At 39.5% G+C, this 22,494-nt stretch overlaps 1 protein-coding gene across 2 annotated transcripts in view; it reads left to right on the plus strand.

Moving 5' to 3' along the window:
- Positions 1-22,494, plus strand: part of SOAT1 (sterol O-acyltransferase 1) — a 76,433-nt gene that overhangs the window by 41,863 nt on the left and 12,076 nt on the right. The window contains exons 4-10 of one of the 2 annotated variants that reach the window (XM_032393412.1): positions 14,143-14,291; positions 15,487-15,546; positions 18,535-18,642; positions 20,171-20,453; positions 21,390-21,468; positions 21,979-22,060; positions 22,377-22,422. In XM_032393412.1, the coding sequence (XP_032249303.1) occupies positions 14,143-14,291; positions 15,487-15,546; positions 18,535-18,642; positions 20,171-20,453; positions 21,390-21,468; positions 21,979-22,060; positions 22,377-22,422 (807 nt within the window). The remainder of the gene's footprint in view (positions 1-14,142; positions 14,292-15,486; positions 15,547-18,534; positions 18,643-20,170; positions 20,454-21,389; positions 21,469-21,978; positions 22,061-22,376; positions 22,423-22,494) is intronic. The other variant, XM_032393414.1, reaches the window with a different exon arrangement.

Here is a 22,494-nt window from a genome sequence, read left to right on the forward strand (position 1 = left end):
ATTTATTTATTTGTCAGAGAGAGAGAAAAGCAGGGGGAACGGCAGGCAGAGGGAGAAGCAGGCTCCCTGCTGAGCAAGGAGCCGGATGTGGGACTTGATCACAGGACCCTGAGATCATGACCTGAGCTGAAGGCAGCCGCTTAACCAGCTGAGCCACCCAGGTGTCCCTGTTTAGTAAAATTTTTAATGCTCAGTTTCTTAAAGAATAATTTACCTTTCTTATCGGTTGACACTATCCTGCCACTTTGGGTGGGAGGATGGGTTAGCCTGGTGATGGGTATTGAGGAGGGCACGTTCTGCATGGAGCACTGGGTGTTATGCACAAACAATGAATCATGGAACACTATATCTAAAACTAATGATGTAATGTATGGGGATTAACATAACAATAAAAAAATTAAAAAAAAAAAAAACTATCCTGCTACTTTGTCATCCTACATGTAAGAATCACATTGCTTTTTTCTCTCCCATCCCGTCCACCACTCTCATTTTCTGGCTTTTATTTTTATTTTTTTTAGAAGATTTTTATCTATTTGGGAGTGAGTGAGAGCAAGAGAGAACATGAACGGGGGGGGGGGGGGGGAGATGGGGGGGGGGAAGCAGACTCCCCGCCAGGCAGAGAGCCTGATGTGGGGCTTGATCCCAGGACCCTGGGACCATTACCCCCGAGCCAAAGGCAGACACTTAACTGACTGAGCCACCCAGGTGTCCTTTATTTTCTGGCTTATACCAGCAGAATTTGGTTTTAGTGAACCTTGATATAGTTGAATGTCTGTGCAAGTGCCTTATGGAAGGTTATATCACCACCTGTCGTGGTTCATAGTGAATAATGGCTCAGTAGTAAATCTAAAAGTAGATCCCTGTTGTTAGGGAGGACATGGCTTGAGCAGAAGTATGGAGAGAGGAAACGTAAGACTTATCTCTTGGAAATGCCACTTCACTTGATGGGCATCTCTGCTCCTGTTGGGGCATGACAGAAAGAAAAATACAGTTGGAAAACCAGGGCTAGATTGTTAAGCATTTTTTTCTCTGCCTTTATGCCCTGTTCATAAAGCTCTTTCTCCTTGAAACTTGAACTTCCTGTTTCACCAGTCAAAATACTGCATATCCATCAAGTTGTAGCTCAAATGCTCCTGCTTCTACAATTTGCTAAATTTCAGCTTGAAATGATGTCCTTCCTTCCTCCTTTATACTTCTAAGAACTTAGCATATACTCTTAGTATATACTGTGTATTTATTACACAGTGCTTCTGTGTATAACAAATTCTTGTGAACTTATAGGTGATTTGACTTAGGAATGTTTTAATTGGCAATTTGATATCTAATGAGATTGAACATCTTGCCATTGTTAATTAATTGGAATGTTTTTGAGGGAGATATATTAGGAACGCTATTTTGATAGCAAAGTTGAAGATAAAGTATAGAGTTTGGAGACGAGACAAGATAGGAAGCTGTTGTAATATTTTAGTATTCTAGACAGGGTAAACGGGCAGGGAGGAGAAGAGAACTACACTTAGAAGTCCTATTACGGACTAGGCCATGTACTAGGTGCTTTACATACGTAATTTTATTAAATTATCCCATTTACAAGAGTGATCTCTAAGTGGTTACATTTCGTTGTTGTTTTATGGGTTGATATTTACTAATGTGAAATGACCATTGAGGTTGATGGGTATGTGAATATTGTTTGGAGCCATGAAATTTACTTGTTCTTTTGTGGGTTTTTAGAAATAATTGTTTTTTAGAGAGGGAGAGGGGCAGGGAGGGTCGGGGGAGAGGGAGAGAGAGAATCTTAAGCAGGCTTTGTGCTGGCAAAGACCCCAAGGCGGGGCTCGATCTTAACACCCTAAGATCATGACTTGAGCTGAGATCAAGAGTTGGTTGCTTAACAGACTGAGCCATCCAGCTGCTCCTAGAAATAATTTTTTTTTTTTTTTTAAGATTTTATTTATTTGACAGAGAGATAGACAGAAGAGCACAAGCAGAGGGAATGGCAGAGGGAGAGGGAGAAGCAGGCTCTGCACTGAGCAGGGAACCCGATGCGGGACTCGATCCCAGGAACCTGAGATCATGACCTGAGCCGAAGGCAGACGCTTAACCATCTGAGCCACCCAGGCGCCCAATAATTTTTTTTTTTAAGATTTTATTTATTTATTTGACAGAGAGAGACACAGCGAGAGAGGGAACACAAGCGGGGGAGTGGGAGAGGGAGAAGCAGGCTTCCTGCTGAGCAGGGAGCCCTATGTGGGGCTCGATCCCAGGATCCTGGGATCATGACCTGAGCCGAAGACATGCTTAACGACTAAGCCACCCAGGCAACCCTCCTAGAAATAATTTTTTTTTTCTTTAAAGATTTTATTTATTTATTTGATAGAGAGAGACACAGCGAGAGAGGGAACACAAGCAGGGGGAGTGGGAGAGGGAGAAGCAGGCTTCCCACAGAGCAGGGAGCCTGATGTGGGGCTCGATCCCAGGACCCTGGGATCATGAACTGAGCCAAAGGTAGATGCTTAACAACTGAGCCACCCAGGCGCCCCCTAGAAATAATTTTTAAAATAAATGAAAATCAATCTAGTCATTTGTAATTTGGAGTCACTCTGAACTAGTTCGCTCAACTACATTGGACCACCTTCCCCTGATCTTTAAGGGGAGAACATGGGACTAGCTATCTCCAGGGTTCTGTTCAGCTCCAGTAGTCTATGTCATTGCGTAACTAACCTAAACTTTTGCTCCTAATTCACTCTTTTCCTGGTGTAAAGGAAATGGGTAATCTGTAGATTTTATTGGCAACTCTTTCGGCTCCACAGAACTGGAGTTGTCAGATAAAATACAGTATGTGTAGTTAAATTTGAATTTCAGATAAACAACAAATAATTGTTTAGTCATCATGCAATATTTGAGATATAATTAGACTAAAAAAGTCACTTGTTTATCAAATTCACATTTAACTTTTGTCCTGTATGCTTATTTGCAAAATCTGGCAACCAACAAAGCACTCCCTGAAAGTTGAGATATATAGATAGAAGAGCTCATATTAAAGAATGGTGGAAAAGGTTGTCAAGTATTGAGCAAGCTCTTTAGTCTGAGGGGAAAACAAATGAGAGACGGATGATGAGATCAGTGGGTTGAACTGAGTCTGTTAAGGTCATGTCTAGGTCCAAATGCTATCTCTCATAAAAAAAATTTTAAATACTGAACTAAAAAAAAAAAAAATCCAGTGCTAGTGGGATTATACACATTGTGTAACCCTTAGTTAGGACCTTTTGAAATCCTTAGAATTGTATTGTAACAAGACTTAAAAGCTCTTGGAACAGTCCAGGGGAGACTCAAGTGATTAAATTCCAACCAACTTATGTTAATAGATAAATAACTTTGTTTTAACATTGTGTTAATGAAACTATTTGAAACAGTTTCTTTGGTTGCAAATAAAAGACACCTACTTCGGCTTATTTAAGTATAAAAGGAAACCTATTTGAAAGATATTAGTCTATCTCATAGAATCCCAGAAGTTGAACACTTAAGCTTTGGAAATGGAAACGCTTGAATAGCAAGAGTTCATGTAGTTTTTTTTTTTAAGTTTTTATTTTTTTTAAGGTTTTATTTATTTGACAGAGAGAGACACAGCGAGAGAGGGAACACAAGCAGGGGGAGTGGGAGAGGGAGAAGCAGGTTTCCCGCAGAGCAGGGAGCCTGATGTGGGACTCGATCCCAGGACCCTGGGATCATGACCTGAGCCGAAGGCAGACGCTTAACGACTGAGCCACCCAGGCGCCCCAGAGTTCATGTATTTCTGAATTTTTCAGTTAATCAGATTTTCAGTCCCTTGTTTTAAGTTCAGAGTTTCAGATTTATGAGAGAGAGAATTGGATTTTGGCCAGAAGGGCAGGGCCATATAGTACAGCCCTGGCCTAAACACTGGGTACCTGTCCTTAACCTTTGAGGACAGTTTCCAGAGAAAAATGAGTATGAGAAGAGTTAAAAAGGAGTGCCTTGATACTGTGAATATTTGTAGAACTTTTATTAATGCACACAACTTTATAGAGGGAATGCTAGGTCTCATGTGAGGGGGATGAAAAACTACTTCCTATTTCTGTTTCTTAAAAACACAGATTTATTGCAACATATTTCATTTCCTTCTGATGTAGCATTTAAAATCCTATTTTACACATCAGTACCTTATGCTGTTGCCTAACTATTAAATGAGCAAACTGTAATGAGTAAGGCTCAGATGGCATGTCTGCAAATGAGGACTTCTCTTTATGGTTTATTGCTCATCCACGTAACCTCTTCTAAAAAAGTGTTTGGAGAGTGCCAATCTATTTGATTTATTGGCAGACTGCTGGAGAGATAAGTCTAGGTCTTTTCTGCCCAGAAATTCTTCGGTTACTGTATACATTGAGGTTAGGTTGTGCTGGAGTAGATAAATATAAGATGAACACAGATAATTGTGGCTTAAACAATAGACGTGTGTTGCCCTTCCATGTAAATGATCTAGAAGTGGGAAGTCTAGAACGGTTATGGTGACTCTTGTGGTCCTCCCAGGACCCTGGTCCCTTCTACCTCTGTACTTCACATTTTGTAGGCTGTGATCGTCCTTTTCACTGTCCAGATGACTCCAGCCATTGCATCTGAGTTTCAGGGAGCAGGATTGAGTTAGGAAAAGAAGTGGGTTGACAACTAATAGCCTCTACTACAACTGTCCATTCTGCTTTCCTGCCCTTGGCATTCTGGTCAAGTCTTCTTTTGACTGTGTCCGTGTGATTGTATCCTTCTGATATTTCCCTTTCTGCCTTTTCTCATTTTGCCTAAATACATAGATGTATCAGTCTCCAATCTCCTTCGATGAACCTTGGGAAAATCAGTTTATTGTTCTTTATGATTTCATCACTTATAAAATGCAGGAAGGTGCCTGTCACATTGCCCTGTTAGGAGTGTTCAGTAATCTGGCTCCATGAATTACCTACTTGGTTCCTTTGTCAGGCACTGTGTTAGGTGCTGGGATTCTGAAGAAGTTACGGTTTCTGTCCTCATGCTAGCTGAGACCACCATGTGTAAAATGGATAAACAAGAGGAACAACGACTGAATTAGATACTTTAAAAATGTTCTTTAAAAGCTGAAAAGTGATGTCAGTGTAGTTTGGTATTAGTGATAAGAAATTACATAATTTTAGAGCTTTATCGAGAACCTTACAGGTGATAGTTAATCTCTATTTTACATTAACGAGAATCTAAAACATCAAAACTAGTCAGATGGTAATACTCTGCATATCGCTGATTGAGGGACATTTTGGTTCTGCCCCACCCCCAATATTTTGTTTACCTTCTTCCATCATACACACAGATTCACGTGGACAATGTAGACACATGTAGGCTTGTATATCATAGGTATATCGGCAAAATCAGCATCCATTTATATGTTCAGTTATATATTTTTAGACATTACTTTGTGGGGTTTTTTTGTGTTAAAATATTTTTTGAAAATGTGATATAAAATGTTTCATGATCATCATTTGTATGAATGTATCATTTGTTAATTACTAGGAATGTATTTTTACCACTCCCTGGTTTTCTAACATTTAACAATGGCTAAATGAAGGAGGTTGGTAAAGATGATGAGAAATGGCAGAATATATCAATTAGGTAAGATGGGGAAGCTCCTGAATAGATGAAGATAAATGTGTTTTGGCTTAGTTTGTTGATAATAATATGATAACAGGAATATCGTAGTCTAACTTAAGTTGGGAGACAGCTCAGGATGAATTTTATTTTAAGTAAAGAGGGATTATAATTTAGAGCTCTAATTTTTTTTTTTTTAAGATTTTATTTATTTATTTGACAGAGAGAGACACAGCGAGAGAGGGAACACAAGCAGGGGGAGTGGGAGAGGGAGAAGCAGGCTTCCTGCCGAGCAGGGAGCCCGATGTGGGGCTCAATCCCAGGACCCCGGGATCATGACCTGAGCCAAAGGCAGATACTTAACGACTGAGCCACCCAGGCGCCCCTAGAGCTCTAATTTCGTTAGTCGCTGGGTTATCTTGAACCTTTGGGTTTCTGTATTAAGGGTATTAAGGATTATGCAATAGTTATGCTCAAGACTTAACTTCCAAACAAGTGTGTCTTTTTTTTTTTTAAATGTGGAGTTTATTACAATGCACTATTTATGACTGTAAACCTCTTTTACATTGATGCATTCAAATGAAATGTTTGTGATAGGACTAATTTATTAGATTACCTACCATTTTCAGGCTACACGTACATTGTTGACTTTTTTTTTTTTTTTTAGGTTTTACTTTTTGCTTATGGTACTCATGATATAGAAAATATTTTGGATCAAGTACAGTGGAAAGCAGTATAATGTTATGTGAACTTGGAGTCATCTAGACTGGGGGTTCTCATCCTAGTTAGACAGCTTACAAGTTCTGTGACCTTGGGCAAGTCACATTACTTGATTTGTTCGAGTTTGGATCTGTCTTCGGTAGAACAGGAATTATGTTGCCTACTTCACAAAGATTGTTTAGGACTAGCACTAATATATAAAAGCCCCTAAACAGGCATTTAGCAGTCACAGACATTGAATAAATCCCAGCCATTACCAACAATGGCAACAGTAGTGATTTTTAGGCTCTTTTCCTTCATAGCTTTTAGAAAGAAATCAGGGCTAGGGAGTTCTTTTAGACAAGTACTTTCCGCTTTATGATAGATGTTGAGTAAAGTCAGCAGGAGTGTGAGTAGGAGTTTCAGTGCCAGGGGTTGGTTTCAAAAGCTGTTTTGAAATATACTTAACATCTACGGTCTTACCAGTTGCTTTGCTGAGAACTAGATGTACAGTGGTTAACAAAAAGACATGCTGTTTAAAGTCAGGCGGGGGAGGCAGACATTAAGACATCAAAAAATAGAAATATATAGAATTTCAGATGGTATTAGGTGCAGTGAAAGAAATGAATAAGATGCAGTAGCTTTAGAGTGAATTGTTAGGGGAAACCTCTCTTGAATTAGTTTAAGACCTAAACAGTGTATTACCTGTTCTATTGTGTTACCTGTTTTGCCCAAAAAGGTCTGGTTTCTGGTTCCATGCCACTGTGGGGTTAAAAGATTCTCTGTGTAAAGCCAGGCAGTGAGTCAGAGGAACAAGTAGTTAGTTCATGGCCTAGCAAGTAATATGACCTTGTGGAGTCAGAGTATAAATTTTTATACACTGTACTCAGTATATGTTTTTACTTTGTGTTTCTCTCAGTCTACTTTTTTCCCCCCTCAATCTACTTTTTTATTTTTTTTCATGCCTCTGTGCCTTTGAAAGGATGATTTTATCTATTCATAAATGACTCTCCTCTTTTCTCATTTTAAGACTCAGTTCAAGGTAACCTCTCCTTGGAAGGCTTTTTATAGAAGAATTATCTTTCTAAAATGCAGATCTGAGCATGTTTATAAAACTTGTGTTTAAAACATCATTGGTCTCCAGTTGCCCTTTAGGAGAAAATGAAGAATTCTTAAAGTGGCCTAAAGGTCTGTCATGTTGTAGCCCATTTGCTTCTTCAGCCTCATCTCTGATCACTTGTGAGTGCCTTCACTAAGTGTTTGGACCGTAGGATCTTTGCTTCATGGTTATTGTTCCCCATTCTTAGAATATTAGAGGTTGTCCAGTTCAGCTGCTTATTTAAAAAATGGGGTTTCTTTCAGAGCGGAGAAGGGTGGGGCGATGGGCAAAATGGGTGAAGGGGAGAGGGAGATGCCAGCTTCCAGTTTATGGAATGAGTAAGTCATGGGAATAAAAGGCACAGGGTAGGGAATAGAGTCAGTGGTACATTGTAGAAGTGTTGTATGGTGACAGATGGTAGCTACCCTTGTGAGGGCAGCATAACGTATAGAGTTGTTGAATCACTATGTTGTATACCTGAAACTAATGTAACATTACTCAAAAAAGATTTTTTTTTAAAATGAGGTTTCTCGGGGCACCTGGGTGGCTCAGTCAGTTAAGCGTCTACCTTTGGCTCAGGTCATGATCCTGGAGTCCTGGGATGGCGTCTGGCTTCCTGCTCAGTGGGGAGTCTGCTTGTCCCTCCCCGCTGCTCTCTCTCTCTTAAATGAATAAATAAAATATATTTTTTTTTTTTTAAAGAGGTTTCTTGGGGCGCCAGGGTGGCCTCAGTCAGTTGGGTGTCTGACTCTTGATTTTGTCTCAGCTCATGGTTTCAGGATTTCAGGGTTGAGCAATGGAGCCCTGTGTCAGAGGTTTCTTTGAGCTCTAAAATATAGTGATTAAGCACCTGCTTTTCTAGTTTCTAATTAACTGCCTGCCTCCTTCCTTTGGTCGTCCTTCTGTCCATCTGTCATCGTGCTTGGACAATCATAATCCATGGGCTGAATGAAATTAATAATAGAGACAAGGTAGAGAAGATAAGCAAATTAGAAAGCCTGTAACACTCCAATCTCCTTTTCAGGTGACTAATACCAGATTATTCAGATTTATAATGATCACAGTATGAAGTTCTGATTAATGACAGTTTCATATAATGGAAGAACTGCAAAGGCAGGAGTGGAGCACTGTTTGTCTTGTATTTTTCTATATTTCCTCTTATACGGGGAGTGGAGCACTGTTTGTCCTGTATTTTTCTATATTTCCTCTTATACGGGGAGTGATAGCAATAAGCAGTCACTCTTTATTTTCATCAGTATTTAGATACATGAAAGGAGAAGCTAAGGAAACTCGGTGCCCACAACAGAGTTCTTCCTTGTGTCCTAGTGGCAGCAGCTCTGTGCACTTTAATTGGCGCGAGCCAAGCTACTCATGCTGTTTGACAAAGTCCAAGTATGGGGGACGATCCTGAAAACAGGAGACTCCACAGCTGGCTCCTGCTAGTCTCTTTCATTTTGTTTATGGCAGTCTTTATAATTGTGGGAATATTTCTGGGCTGGCTCCTGCTATTCTTTTTCATTTTATTTATGGCAATCTTTATAATTGTGGGAATATTTCTGGGGTTTCATGATAAAGTGACTACTCATCTTAGTTACGCCTATCTAAGCAATCATAATGAAACTAATTCCACGAAGAATTAGTTTCTATAGAACAAAATAACAAGACAGTCACGCTCTGTCTAGCACCTTTCTCTTTGCATACTGTTTTTTAGTTTTAGTGAAAGCCAATAAGCAGAAATCAATAAAGGTCATGTTAATCATTACAAAGGAAAAATGAAAGAAGGCTATGGCTGTAATCCAGAAAATGATCTAAGATTTGGAAAAACAAAAATATCCTAACATATAAATAAAGTTCCTCCGAGGCTGTCAGGAGGAGATGCTTGCAACCTGATCCTGTGTCTGTGTCTCCTCATTCGCCAACGCCGTCCTTTCCTACGAGAGACCCACCCCGGCTGGAGCTGGACTCCGGCATTTAATTGCTTGGAAAAAGAGGAGAAATCTCAGTGTTAAGAAATGAATATCAGGCATCTAGTTAGTATAATGCTGTGTACGGGAATATGGTAGATTTGAATCGTTACCTTTTAACATGGGTGGAGTATTATGCTAAGCAAAATAAGTCAGAGAAAGGCATTTCATTTATGTGGAATTTAAGAAACAAAACAAATGAGCATAGGGGGAAAAAGAGAGAGAGGCAAACCAAGAAACAGACTCTTAACAGATGGTTACCAGAGGGGATGTGGGTGGAGGGTGGTTTAAATAGGTGATGGGGTTTAAGGAGGGCGCTTATGATGAGCGCCAGGTGTTGTATGGAGATGTTGAATCATTATATTGTATACCTGACACTAATTACACTGTATGTTAACTACTGGAATTTATTTGTTTATTTTTAAAGATTTATTTATTTGACAGAGAGAGCACAAGCAGGGGGAGTGGCAGGCAGAGGGAGAGGGAGAAGCAGACTCTCCGCTGAGCAGGGAGCCCGAGGCGGGGCTCAGTCCCAGGACCCTGGGATCATGACCTGAGCCGAAGGCAGACGCTTAACCGACTGAGCCCCCGACTCAGATGCCCCCACTAACTGGAATTTAGATAAAAATATACATAAAAATAGTTATAGCACGACTTTTATTGTACATTGTTTTTTCTTCATTGGTTGGCTCTGACTGGGTTGGAGCAACAGATAGCTATGAGGTGATAACTATGTCAGGTACTGTGCTGGGCATTTTTTGCAGGGCATTTGTTTTGGGGCTTTTTAAAAAATTTGCACAACAGTTTAGTAAGTTAGATTTTACCATCTCAACTTTGCACATGAGTAACTGCTCATAAAAGTGAAATAGCTTGCCTGAGGCCACACTCAAGTGGTGGAGGTAGAATTTGAACCCAGGTCTGCCTGGCTGAAAGCTTGTATTTCCTTTTTTTTTTTTTTAAGGTTTATTTATTTATTTGAGACAGAGACAGAGAGAGAGCGCGACAGAGACAGTGAGAGAGAGCAAGAGTGGGGAGGAGAGGGAGAAGCAGGCTCGATCCCAGGACCCTGGGATCATGACCTGAGCAGAAGGCAGACACTTAACCGACTGAGCCACCCAGGCGCCCCAAAAGCTTGTATTTCTTTTATTACTACTTTATTACTCAGCACTAAAGACATCTTTTTCCTTCCTGCATATAAATTTTACTTCAGGAAAAGGAGACACAAATTAATCATATTAAAATAGAACCCTTTTTAGCTCAGCGACCTTGAGAAGTGTTCTGTCCTGTCCCGGGTGTGAGAGGTTGGGGTCATAGATGGGGGGTGGGGGGCAGTTGTGAAAGGAAGTTACAAGGAGAGTTGACGTCTGCACCACCTTATACTGTCCCTCATGCTATTGAGACGCCTGTAATTTTTATTCTTTTACTTTCTCTCTTCTCTTTCTCCGTTCTGTCACTCTGAATGCCTGGTGGCATTCCCTGCACCATGAATAATTTGTCTTTCCTCATTGATGGGCGGTGAGCTCAGTGAGAGCAGGGCTGTGTGTATCTTGGTCACCACCGTAGGTGCTGAATAAAAATACTCCTTGTTGTCCAGATCTGTGTGGTTCCTGGGATTGTATAGTGGGTTGGGATAACAACGGATACTCTTTATTTGTGGAGTGACCGGAAAAGAAGAAAAGATAGGAGTTTTGGAATATGGAGCAAAAGGAAGGGAATAGAAGGAAGGGGAAGAGAAAAGGGTACAGTTGATAAAGAGGGTGAGGGTGGGGAGGTTGTTGTAGGTGTTCTCACTACAGGACTGGAAGCTGCAAGTTCTGGAGTGTAAGGCCAAGGCTCCTGTGCAGGTGAGTAGTGAGGAAGGCCAGGAGCTTGTGCGGAAGATGTTGGCTGTGTGCTCTTCACCTGGAGTTGGATGGATTAGGACCTGATTTTTGACAGCTTTTACTGACATCTGTGTAACATTATGATTTTTTTTTTCGTGCTTCTGGTCTGCTTAAGCCAGTACTTAATTGGGAAGGAGACTGGTTGCAGAGTATGAGGAATACTAGCTAAAAGAAAAGGTTTGACATCCTTTTGCCACGTCTCAAGACTCCAGGCCTCTTTTTTAATGCTGAGTAAAATTTCAGTGGACTGATGGGAGTAGGGAGCAAAGTGTTAAAACCTTACATGATTTAGCCCCCCCTCCTTCTACCCCTTCCTTCTTTATTTTTATTATTTTTTAATTATTCTTTTAGAGTAGGCTATACTTCCAATGTGGGGTTTGAACTCACGACCCCAAGATCAAAAGTTACTTGCTCTACCAAATGAGCCAGCCGGGTGCCACATCCCCTCCTCCTTTTCCGACCTCAGCTCTTACCACTCCTCTTCAGCTTTGACATCCTCCTTCCTTACAGTTTGTCAGACCTGTCCAGGGTTCCTGCCTCAGGGCTTTTTACACTCATGCTTTTTTTCCTTCCTGGTACTTTTCCCACAGATATCCACTAACTTACCCTCCTATCTTCTTCAAATCTCCAGTGTCATGCTGTCTTTGAGGCTTTCCTTTGACCTCTGTGAAAAACACCTTCCCCACCCCCCATACCTCTGCATTATTTCTTTCTGTAACACCCTCTGGCATTCTGTATGTCCTATCTACCCTCATTGGAATTTTAAGTTCCATGAAGACGGGGACTTGGTTTTGTTCATTGTTATATCTCTAGTGCCTAGAACAACTGTGCCCAGAACTAGCACTGCCCTCTACGTGGGACAATGTTTTCGTAACAAGCTGTGGGGGGGGGGGGGGGGGGAGCTTTATTAATCCATCCAACTCTAGAGATTAAATGAGAACGCACCTTTTTTTGTTTGTCACTTTTTTTTGGTTTTGTTTTGTTTTTTTGTTGGGGAAGCATCCTGTTGAAAAATTTCAAAATGTGAGGATAGACATATAATTGAAATGGAACAGGCAAAAGAAGTAAAATAAAATATTACTAGGTAACCTTAATATGAAAAAGTAACTATAAAAACTCTATATTCTTTCTTCTGGGGAACATAGGTCCTCTATATTTTGTCCTTAAAACCAACCTATGTTCACATTTCCTGTTTTAGCTAATACTTTCCTATCTCTGCTTTTCATCACATTGTGTCTTTCTACCACTTTTAACTTAATCTTAATTCTTCCTGTGTTTTTGAGGTTTCAGCTCAACTCCCAGCTCAAAAAAGACACTTCTGGTCATCTCCTAGTGTTGGTACAAAGTGTCTGGGAGACTCCGAAAGGAAAAAGGAGTGAGTCTTGTCTTTGCTTGGGGCCTGGGGTTTTTTTTTTTTTTTAAAGATTTTATTTATTTATTTGACAGAGAGATAGAGAGAACAAGTAGGCAGAGAGGCAGGCAGAGGGAGAGGGAGAAGCAGACTCTCCACTGAGCAGGGAGCCCGACGCGGGGCTCGATCCCAGGACCCCGGGATCATGACCTGAGCCGAAGGCAGCCACTTAACCGACTGAGCCACCCAGGCGCCCCAGGGGCCTGGGGTTTTTATTGAGGATTGTGGTCTGGTGACATATCTTCTCAGGCTTTCAGGAACACATGTTTAGGTGTCCTAAGTCACTTATGCCCTGGAGCCCAATGGTCTTGGAAAAATGTTCGTAGACGACCCCACCAGGTCACTCCTTAGGTGTTATCTATTGTGCTGGAAAACTCCAAAGAAATCATTAACTCCTTGACCTACACAAGGAGGACGTACATTATCTGTTCTATAAGGTATGTGTGAGGCAGGGATGTGGGTTCTTGCAAGAACAGAAGCAGGAAAAAGAGCAAAAAAGCAGTTTTTCATGGGGTCCTTTAGTTCCCTTGTCTCAGTTTGAAAAGCCTTCATGTAGTTCCATTAATTATATTGATATTTTTAGGCTTTACTTTTTAAAAGACTTAGTCAAACTCTTGGTATAACAGAACCTAGAGGTTCTGTTTAGGTTCAATCTAAACAATTTAGAGAAATGAGCATTTATTTCTTAAAACGTTTGAAAGGCTTCGTTTTCCTTTATGTAGATGAGTCCTACCAATTCTAAAATACTCAACTTTACAATTTGAATACCTATAGTAGGTGGCCTGTTAAAACCTGAAGAAATAATTTTTTTGCTTCACATTTTTAAAAAACTGTGGCTATATAAGTTTTAAGATGTTACAAATAGGTTGGGACCAAAATATAATAATTTTATGTTTTGAAAGTGTGTGTGTGTGTGTGTGTGTGTGTGTGTTATGGCTAGATAAATATATAGCTGTGGAGGTAGCAGTAAACATTGTGTAAATGTTGGTATCATACAGAAATGACATGACCTAAAATATAAATAGTGGGTACTTGGGGGGGGGGTGCGGTGTAGGGTTGGCTTGAGAAGAAAAGGGACTTCAGTTATATAATGGTGATATAATACCTTTTTCTTTTTGTTCTTTTCCGGATGAAAATTGGAAGAGAAATAAGACTGTCAGTTTTACCATTTTTGTTACTTTGTTTTTATGTATCTTTCCTGGAGTTCATTTAGTAGGAGATTACTTTGATATTTTGATTTATGCATAAAAGGGTCTAAATTCTTGAAAAGACCTAAATCAGCATGTTGCTTTTTCAGTAGCCATTTCTGAAACTGCAGCTTAGCTGTAGAAATCATTTTTCTGTTTTTACTTCTGTAAACTGACTTAACGTGGATTTCTTTTGATCTAGCTCCGTTTAAGAGAATCCTTTGGAAAAATGTTAATAATCCATGTGTTCCTAATGTTTTTTTGTTTTGTTTTAAAATTCTAGGAATTGAAGCCATTTTTTATGAAGGAAGTTGGCAGTCACTTTGATGATTTTGTGACCAATCTCATTGAAAAATCAGCATCATTAGACAATGGTGGGTGTGCTATCACAAGCTTTTCCGTTCTTGAAGGAGAGAACAACCACAGAGCTAAGTAAGTATAGATACTAGTTTCTTTTAGTGCAAACATGTCTCTGATAATGCTCAGCGGTCAGAATCTGGACTGCAGTAAAAATGCCTGGATTCACACCCTGGCACCACTTTTTATTAGCTCTGTGTTGCCTTGGGCAAATTAGCCACTTGAAAGGTGGGTTTCTTCATCTTAATATGAGGATTATAACAAGCATGTACCTCATCTAAGACTATGCTGACTTACAAAATAAAAGAGCCAACACTTGTTGAGTGCTCTGCATTTGAACCAATGACCCCGTGAGGTAGATACCATAACAGTCTCATGCTACAGATCAGGATACTGAAGTGTGGGACAGTTACGTGTCCAAGATCACACAGTGGGTATTGGAACCCAGAGCCTTGCTCCAGAGTTCATGCCCTTCACCACATCGTTGTAGTGCCTCCCTGTTGTACTCTATCCAATACCTGTAATAAAGCACAACAGTTAGCGTCTATGTTTCTAATTGGTCAGGCATCTGGAGCAGCAGAGGGAAAGCTATCAGAGGCCCATATGTGCTAATTTGCCATTCTGTGCTCTCTTCAGTTTTATGCCCCAGTGGTCTCTGGCAGTCACTTCTATTCCGGAGGACAGTTTTGACCACTAATAGTTGACAGAAGTGTGGGTGATTGTGCAGAAAGCCCTAAAAATGATGATACTGCTAGATGTTTAGAATGCGAGAGATTAGGAACTGGAGGCAACCTTTAAGATCAGGAAGCTCTTGGGGGTTGTTGGAAGTCCTTTGACATTAGGGAGGGTGAGGGTCTCATAAATTTTAGTGCAGAGGACAGACGAATAACAGCATGTGAACTGGAGTATGGCTAGAGGCCTCTCTCTGACCTTAGCGATGTTTAGGAGAAGGAAAAGGGGTTGTCAATGTGTGATGCCAGGAATGCATTTCCAGAGGGGCTGGGCTATGGAGTACCTTTGAGCGCTGCTCTCCCGAGGTGTGCCTAGCACCTCTTCCTTCTCACCAGACCTGCATGTATCTACCTCATTGCATTGTTCAGGAGTAAATGAGATAACATGCACAAAACCCTTCACATAGTACCCGGGTCAGAGTGAGAGGTGCTTTATTAACGTTATATGCTGTAGTTGGTAATATTCTTTCTCTTATCCATAGGTTTAAATTTCTTAAAATACTTGAAGTATTTATATTTTATTTTTTTGCTCTTCCCAGAGATTTGAGAGCACCTCCAGAACATGGAAAGATTTTTGTTTTAAGGCAGTCTCTCTTAGAGTGAGTATTTTTAGTTGCTTTTATTAATTATTAGTTTGAATTAAAAACTGTTCTGATTACTAAAATCACTGCTTAATTTATGCATGTTTAATGAGTTCTGAATTCATAGAAATCATTAGTTTTGGAACTTCTTGTACATTTGCTGTCTCTTGGTCCTCCTTTGTGATCTTCTGGTTCTATATCTAGTTTCAAAGGAGGAGTTAGAATGAGCATGGTTATCTGTCCTCTGATAAATTTCTTGAAGTTGCAATGCAGAGAATTGATTACCCAAAAAGCTAGAACAAAAGTTTTCTAATTAAGTAAACCCCTTCACAAGTGTTTTGGTGTTGCTACCTTCTTGGTATATTACATATTTTTCATCTCTTCTTTGGCTAGCCAGCTTAGAAACTTGATAGTTTTCTCAGATTTACATATTTTAGAACCCTGATTGTGTGAATTTTATGAAGAAAATTAGGCACAGTAAATTACTTATGGTGACCTCACTTGTGAACTGAAATAGGTGTGCTGTAGGTAGGTAATGAATATTTCTTTTGTGATGTTCTCTGAGTAGATCATTTATTTATTTACTCAGTCATTCCTCAGAATACTGCTGTAATTTCACCTGCATTAGGATAGGTCATCTGAAATAGTTGGGCTGGTGAAAAATTATCTTGAGTGTCTTAATGTGCTTTTTTAAAACAATACATTTTATGCTTATCAAAACTCACTTTCTGTGAGCCAACTTTATATTCGATGAGAAGGCCAAAATTTTCTGAACATATTACCTTGTATCCTACAGTTTTAGTGTTTTGCCACACTATTGTTTGAAGAAATTTTAACTTTTAAAATCTGTATCTGGTGGGGAGGGGAAATGCAGGCAGGGGAAAATAAATTATTTTGAACATTATAATTAAGATTTTAATGATAGAATTGCACTATATGAAAAAAGTACTTTTTTTTTTTTTTTAAAGATTTTATTTATTTATTGGCGAGAGAGACAGAGATAGAGAAGGAGCAGGGAGGAGAGGGAGAAGCAGGTTCCCCGCTGAGCAGAGAGCCCGATGCAGGGCTTTATCCCAGGACCCTGTGACCACGACCTGAGCTGAAGGCAGACGCTTAACCGACTGAGCCACCCAGGCGCCCCTCAAGTGTACTTTAATTACAAAGCTTTTTTAAAAAGGATTTTATTTATTTTAGAGAGAGAGAGTGTGTGCCAGTTGGGGGAGGGGCAGAGGAAGTGGGGGAAGCAGACTCCCTGCTAAGCACGGAGGCCTGCCTGGGCCCTGCTGAAAAGAAAGGCTAAAAGGAACCACAAGGTACCACCTCATACTAGTCAGAATGGCTAAAATTGATAAGACAGCGAACAACAAATGTTGGCGAGGATGTGGAGAAAGGGGAACCCTCGTACATTGCTGGTGGGAATGCAAGCTGGTACAGCCACTCTGGAAAACAGTGTGGAGGTTCCTCAAGACGTTAAAAATAGAACTACCCTATGACCCAACAATTGCACTACTGGGTATTTACCCCAAAGATACAGATGTAGTGAAAAGAAGGGGTACCTGCACCCCAATGTTCTTAGCAGCAATGTCCACAATAGCTAAACTGGAAGGAGCTGAGATGTCCTTCAACAGATGAATGGATAAAGATGTGGTCCATATATAGAATGGAATATTACTCAGCCATCAGAAAGGATGAATACTTAACATTCACATCAACATGGATAGAACTGGAGGGTATTATGCTGAGCGAAATAAGTCAGTCAGAGAAAGACAATTACATGGTTTCACTCATGTGTGAAATATAAGAAGTAGTGCAGAGGATGATAGGGGAAGGGAGGGGAAGCTGAATGGGAAGAAGTCAGAGAGGGAGATAAACCATGACAGAATCTTGACTCCAGGAAACAAACTGAGGGTTGTGGAAAGGGAGGTGGGTTGGGGGGATGGGGTAACTGGGTGATGGCCATTAAGGAGGGCAAGTGAAGTGATGAGCACTGGGTGTTATACACAACTGATGAATCATTGAACACTACATCAAAAACTAATGATGCACTATATGTTGGCTAATTGAATTTAAATTAAAAAAAAAATAAAAGAATGGCTAAAAAGAAAGGCTAGATCCTACAACTCCTGAGATCATGACCTGAGCTGAAACCAAGAGTTGGGTGGATGCTTAACCAACTGAACCATCTGGGCATCCCACAAAACATTTTTTTTAACCAAGGAAATAAAACACATATTTTATGGCTCAGGTTGGTTTTTATTAGAATTTGAAGATCGTTGATTCAGGGCAATCTAAGATATCCTTGAAAAGGTATGTAGAAGATGTAAACATACATCTTTGCAAAAGCAAAGCTAAAAAAACTTGTTTTAGTTAAATAAAAAAAAAATACCTCTTTAAGAAAACATCATCTGGAAAGTTGTTGCTATATTTTGGAAGTAGCCCTGTTTTAATCAAATATAAAGATCAGTGAGGATAGAAAATAAAAACATTTGTAAATGTTTAAGTGTATAGACATGTAGGGTGGTAGTTGCATTATAGAAAAGCATACATGTGAATCTTAACATCTTGGAAATAGCACTTAATAGTAGTTAAGTATAGGGAGTAGAATGTAATAGGATTAAAGACAAAACCTTGTTAACATTTGGGATAGCTTTTGTGTTTCCTGTTTTCAGTGCCTTTTGCCTACCTAAGAAGCAATCACTTTTGGCAGGTTTTCAAGAATGCTCCCCATTTGTTTTAAGTGTTTGATATCCATGCTGTTTTCTAGGGGACAGTATCATTTTATTGGAAAGAGCCTTATCCTAAGCTTTTACATTAAGTTTTTACCTTGGTCATGTCATTTACGGTCTGTGCTTCAGGTTTAATATTCTGGGATTCCTGTTGGAGATGTTTGCTCATGATTACTATTTGAGGGTGGGTCTGCATCTGCTGACCTGCCTTAAAGGCTTTAATATATGGTGTTTTAAAATGAAATATAATTAATTGTATTTGTTTGAACTGTATTTACAGTGAGCTGTTTGAGGTGGACCACATCAGAACAATATATCACATGTTTATTGCCCTCCTCATTCTCTTTATCCTCAGCACACTTGTTGTAGATTACATTGATGAAGGAAGGTAAGACGAGAAAGGATGTTTGGCTAGTTGATGAATAGGGTGTTGGAGTTTTCATGGTATTTAAATTTTGGTAAATTTTGGTGATTTGGGTAAATTTGCTTCAGAAGATCCCAAAGCAGCTGATTGGAGGGTGATATTCTCCTCTCCCTAAAAGCACAACTAAAAGGAATATTAGAAGTTTCATTTTATTTTTATTTTATTATTTATTTTAAAAATTTTATTTATTTGACAGAGAGAGACACAGCGAGAGAGGGAACACAAGCAGGGGGAGTGGGAGAGGGAGAAGCTGGCTTCCCGCTGAGCAGGGAGCCCAATGCAGGGCTCGATCCCAGGACCCTGGGATCATGACCTGAGCTGAAGGCAGACGCTTAACGACTGAGCCACCCAGGCGCCCCCATTTTATTTTGAAAATGGTCTATTTTAGTAGTCCATAATTGGTAGTTTCTAGGTAATTTTCCTAAATGGGAGAATTTTGTATATACAATTTACCAATTTTCCCACTATGGTGTGTATTTCAGGTTGTTAGTGAAAATAAATAGCTTATTAGAATTTAATGCTTGAAAAACTTTTTTTAAAAAGATTTATTTTTTAGGGAGAGAGAGAGCACGAGCATGTGTGCATGAGTGGGGCGTGGGGCAGAGGGAGAGGAAGAGAGAGAGAGTCTCAAGCAGACTCCCCACGGACCGTGGAGCCTGACTCAGGGCTTGATCCCAGGACCCCGAGATCATGACCTGAGCGGAAACAGTCGGACACCCAACCAACTGAGCCACCCAGGCGCCCTGGAAAACTTTTCTTTTTAATATAAAAATGAAATTTAACTTTAAAAATGACAGTGTGGTGAGGTGCCTGGGTGGCTCAGTTGTTAAGCATCTGCCTTCGGCTCAGATCATGATCCCAGGGTCCTGGGATTGAGCCCTACATCGGGCTACCTGCTCAGTGGGAAGCCTGCTCCTCCCTCTCCCACTCCCTCCTGCTTGTGTTTCCTCTTTCGTGCTCTGTCAAATAAATAAATAAAATCTTAAAAATAAAATAAAATAAATGACAGTGTGGTAATCATACACCAACTTATGTGCATTATTAGCAAATTACATTTTGAGATAATGGTATCATACTGTATTAATAGATTTTTGAATTATTCTTCTGAAAAATCATCTTTTGGACATAACAGTGATTGCTATTTGAATACTTTATGTATTAGTGTATCTTAGAGTTTAAAATTTATTAATGTTAGAATCTAATCACTGCGAAGTTTAAAGTTTTATTATTTTAGGTTATCTTGGGTATCTTATGTTCAAATACTATATTATCTTAGGGCTTTTAGAAGATTTATTGTTGGGATATATTGTGAAGCAGAGGCTTAGAAGCACCTCTCCCTCTTGCACAACTATTACCCTCATGACCACAATGGATTAATGTTGCTGTGTTTTCTAAGGTTGAGAGTTTTAGGTGTGAAAAGTTTTCAGTTCTATGAGTCTGTGCATATTAAAAATTCACTTCTGTGCTCTTTCTCTGTGCTTTTTCTCCCTAGGCTGGTGCTTGAGTTCAATCTCTTGTCTTATGCTTTTGGCAAACTTCCCGTTGTTATGTGGACATGGTGGACTATGTTCTTGAGTACACTTGTAGTTCCCTATTTCCTCTTCCAACGTTGGGCCAGAGGCTACAGCAAGAGTTCTCATCCAGTGGTCTATTCTCTCTTCCATTGCTTCCTTTTCATGGTCTTCCAGATTGGAGTTCTAGGTTTGGGACCAACATATGTTGTATTAGCATATACCCTACCACCAGCTTCCCGCTGCATTGTTATACTTGAACAGGTAAGGTTTTGAAGGTTGCCCGATGCAATGCTATGTTTTGTTAAAATAATAATACTGACATTCTGTTATTTTTAGTTGTATTAGTTGGGTCAATTTTTCTATCTGGTTCTTTGTGCTATTATTTATAAAATTGAAGTTTTAAGATAGATCATCTCATGTCTTAAAATTCATACTAGCTTCAGTGTTCTCTGATTCTTGGTAATGAAATTATATTGAGCTGTTTAGGATGAATTCAGATTTTATTCTTGAACACTTTGTAGAAGTCATTTAAAAGATAAAATATTTTTGTAATTAAAAATTCTACCCTGGGCGCCTGGGTGGCTCAGTCGTTAAGCGTCTGCCTTCGGCTCAGGTCATGGTCCCAGGGTCCTGGGATCGAGCCCCGCATCGGGCTCCCTGCTCCGCGGGAAGCCTGCTTCTCCCTCTCCCACTTCCCCTGCTTGTGTTCCTGCTCTCGCTATCTCTCTGCCAAATAAATAAATAAAATCTTTAAAAAATTAAAAAAAATAAAAAAAAATAAAAACTCTACCCTTGAGGTTATCAGATTCATTGTTTTGTCATATAAACTGGTCCCATCTGAATAAAGGATTTATTTTGTTCATACAGCCTTCAGAATTTTCTGACTTACGTTGGCTGTCTGTTAATTTACTCTGTGTGACTAATGGGAAGGACTGTTTCAGGAGACTCTCTTTCAACAGGCTTTTAATTTCTTACTGTAATATACTTGCAATAGATAATACTGTTAGATACAAAATAATTTGAATAATAACATGTCCTTCTTTACAGTTTGTTTTTCATTTGTTTTATTCCATAAATGTGAACTTGAGTTGGTATATGCAAAATTAGGAAATTCTTTATATGATCCAGTGCTGTTCTGGGGTTGCTTATAAGACAATGGTAGAACATTCATCTTTTTTTCCCTCCCTCCTTTTGTAGATTCGTTTCATAATGAAGTCCTATTCATTTGTCAGAGAGAATGTGCCTCGGGTACTAAATTCAGCTAAGGAGAAATCAAGTATGTAAATTCGTTAGGTCAAGGATTATTCAATAGCGTATTTTAACCTTTGGTCTTTAGTGGGATGGCGTTTTACATTCTATAGACATTATATTTGATTTTAAATATGGAGGATCCATATTGATTTGGAAGACTATCTCACTGTTTCCTGATTGTTCCTGTTTTGCCTTTGTACCTACAATTTAAAAACATTGATCGCCAGAGTCTTAAAACTTTGCCTTATTTTTGTAATGTTAATAGACTCATTACCCCATGTGTGCTTATTCTTTGAATTGCTGCTTCAAACTCTAGAAGGTATTTCTAAGTCACAGGAATAGCTTAGTTTAGAGGGATTGGTAATACTGAATCAATATAAGGATAAGAAGTCACTCTGGGAGATCAGGAAGAAATGATATGGGCTAAGTGAAGTCCTTTTACTCTTCCCTGTTGTGTGCTTTCTTATTTCTCCCTTTTAGTTTTGCCAGGAGAAATTGAAGAGTGCCTGATCTAACCAGAGTTTTCCTTTTCCAGAGACGATTCCAATACCCACAGTCAACCAGTACTTGTACTTTTTGTTTGCACCTACCCTCATCTACCGTGACAACTATCCCAGGTAATTGTTCTGTGAAGCAGAAATGTGTTGAGCACCGGAAGTGTAGCATGAGTGTGGTGGGATAGGTAGGCAGGGGCCAGTTCATATAGGGTTACAAAGAATATAAAATGAGTTATAACTTTCTTGCTGGCACGGAAAAGTCCCAAGTGGTGATTCTAGCAATCCAGTTTGATTACAGTAATTCTTGACAGAATTATACAGGCATTCCATATGCCAAAAATGATATGTTCTGTGTGGGGAGAATATTGTGAGGGTCTTTATTAAAGTTCAATTACTTACTTTATTTAGAAAACTTATTTTGTTTCTTCCTTTTTAGGACTCCCACTGTAAGGTGGGGTTATGTTGCTGTGCAGTTTTTACAGGTGAATTTTTTCTTTACCTAAGGTTTGTTGATTAGTGGGACATGGGGATTCAAATTTATAATAATAATTTAA

Source organism: Phoca vitulina, unplaced genomic scaffold (genome assembly GCF_004348235.1).
Source record: "Phoca vitulina isolate PV1807 unplaced genomic scaffold, GSC_HSeal_1.0 scaffold73, whole genome shotgun sequence".
NCBI lineage: Eukaryota > Metazoa > Chordata > Mammalia > Carnivora > Phocidae > Phoca > Phoca vitulina.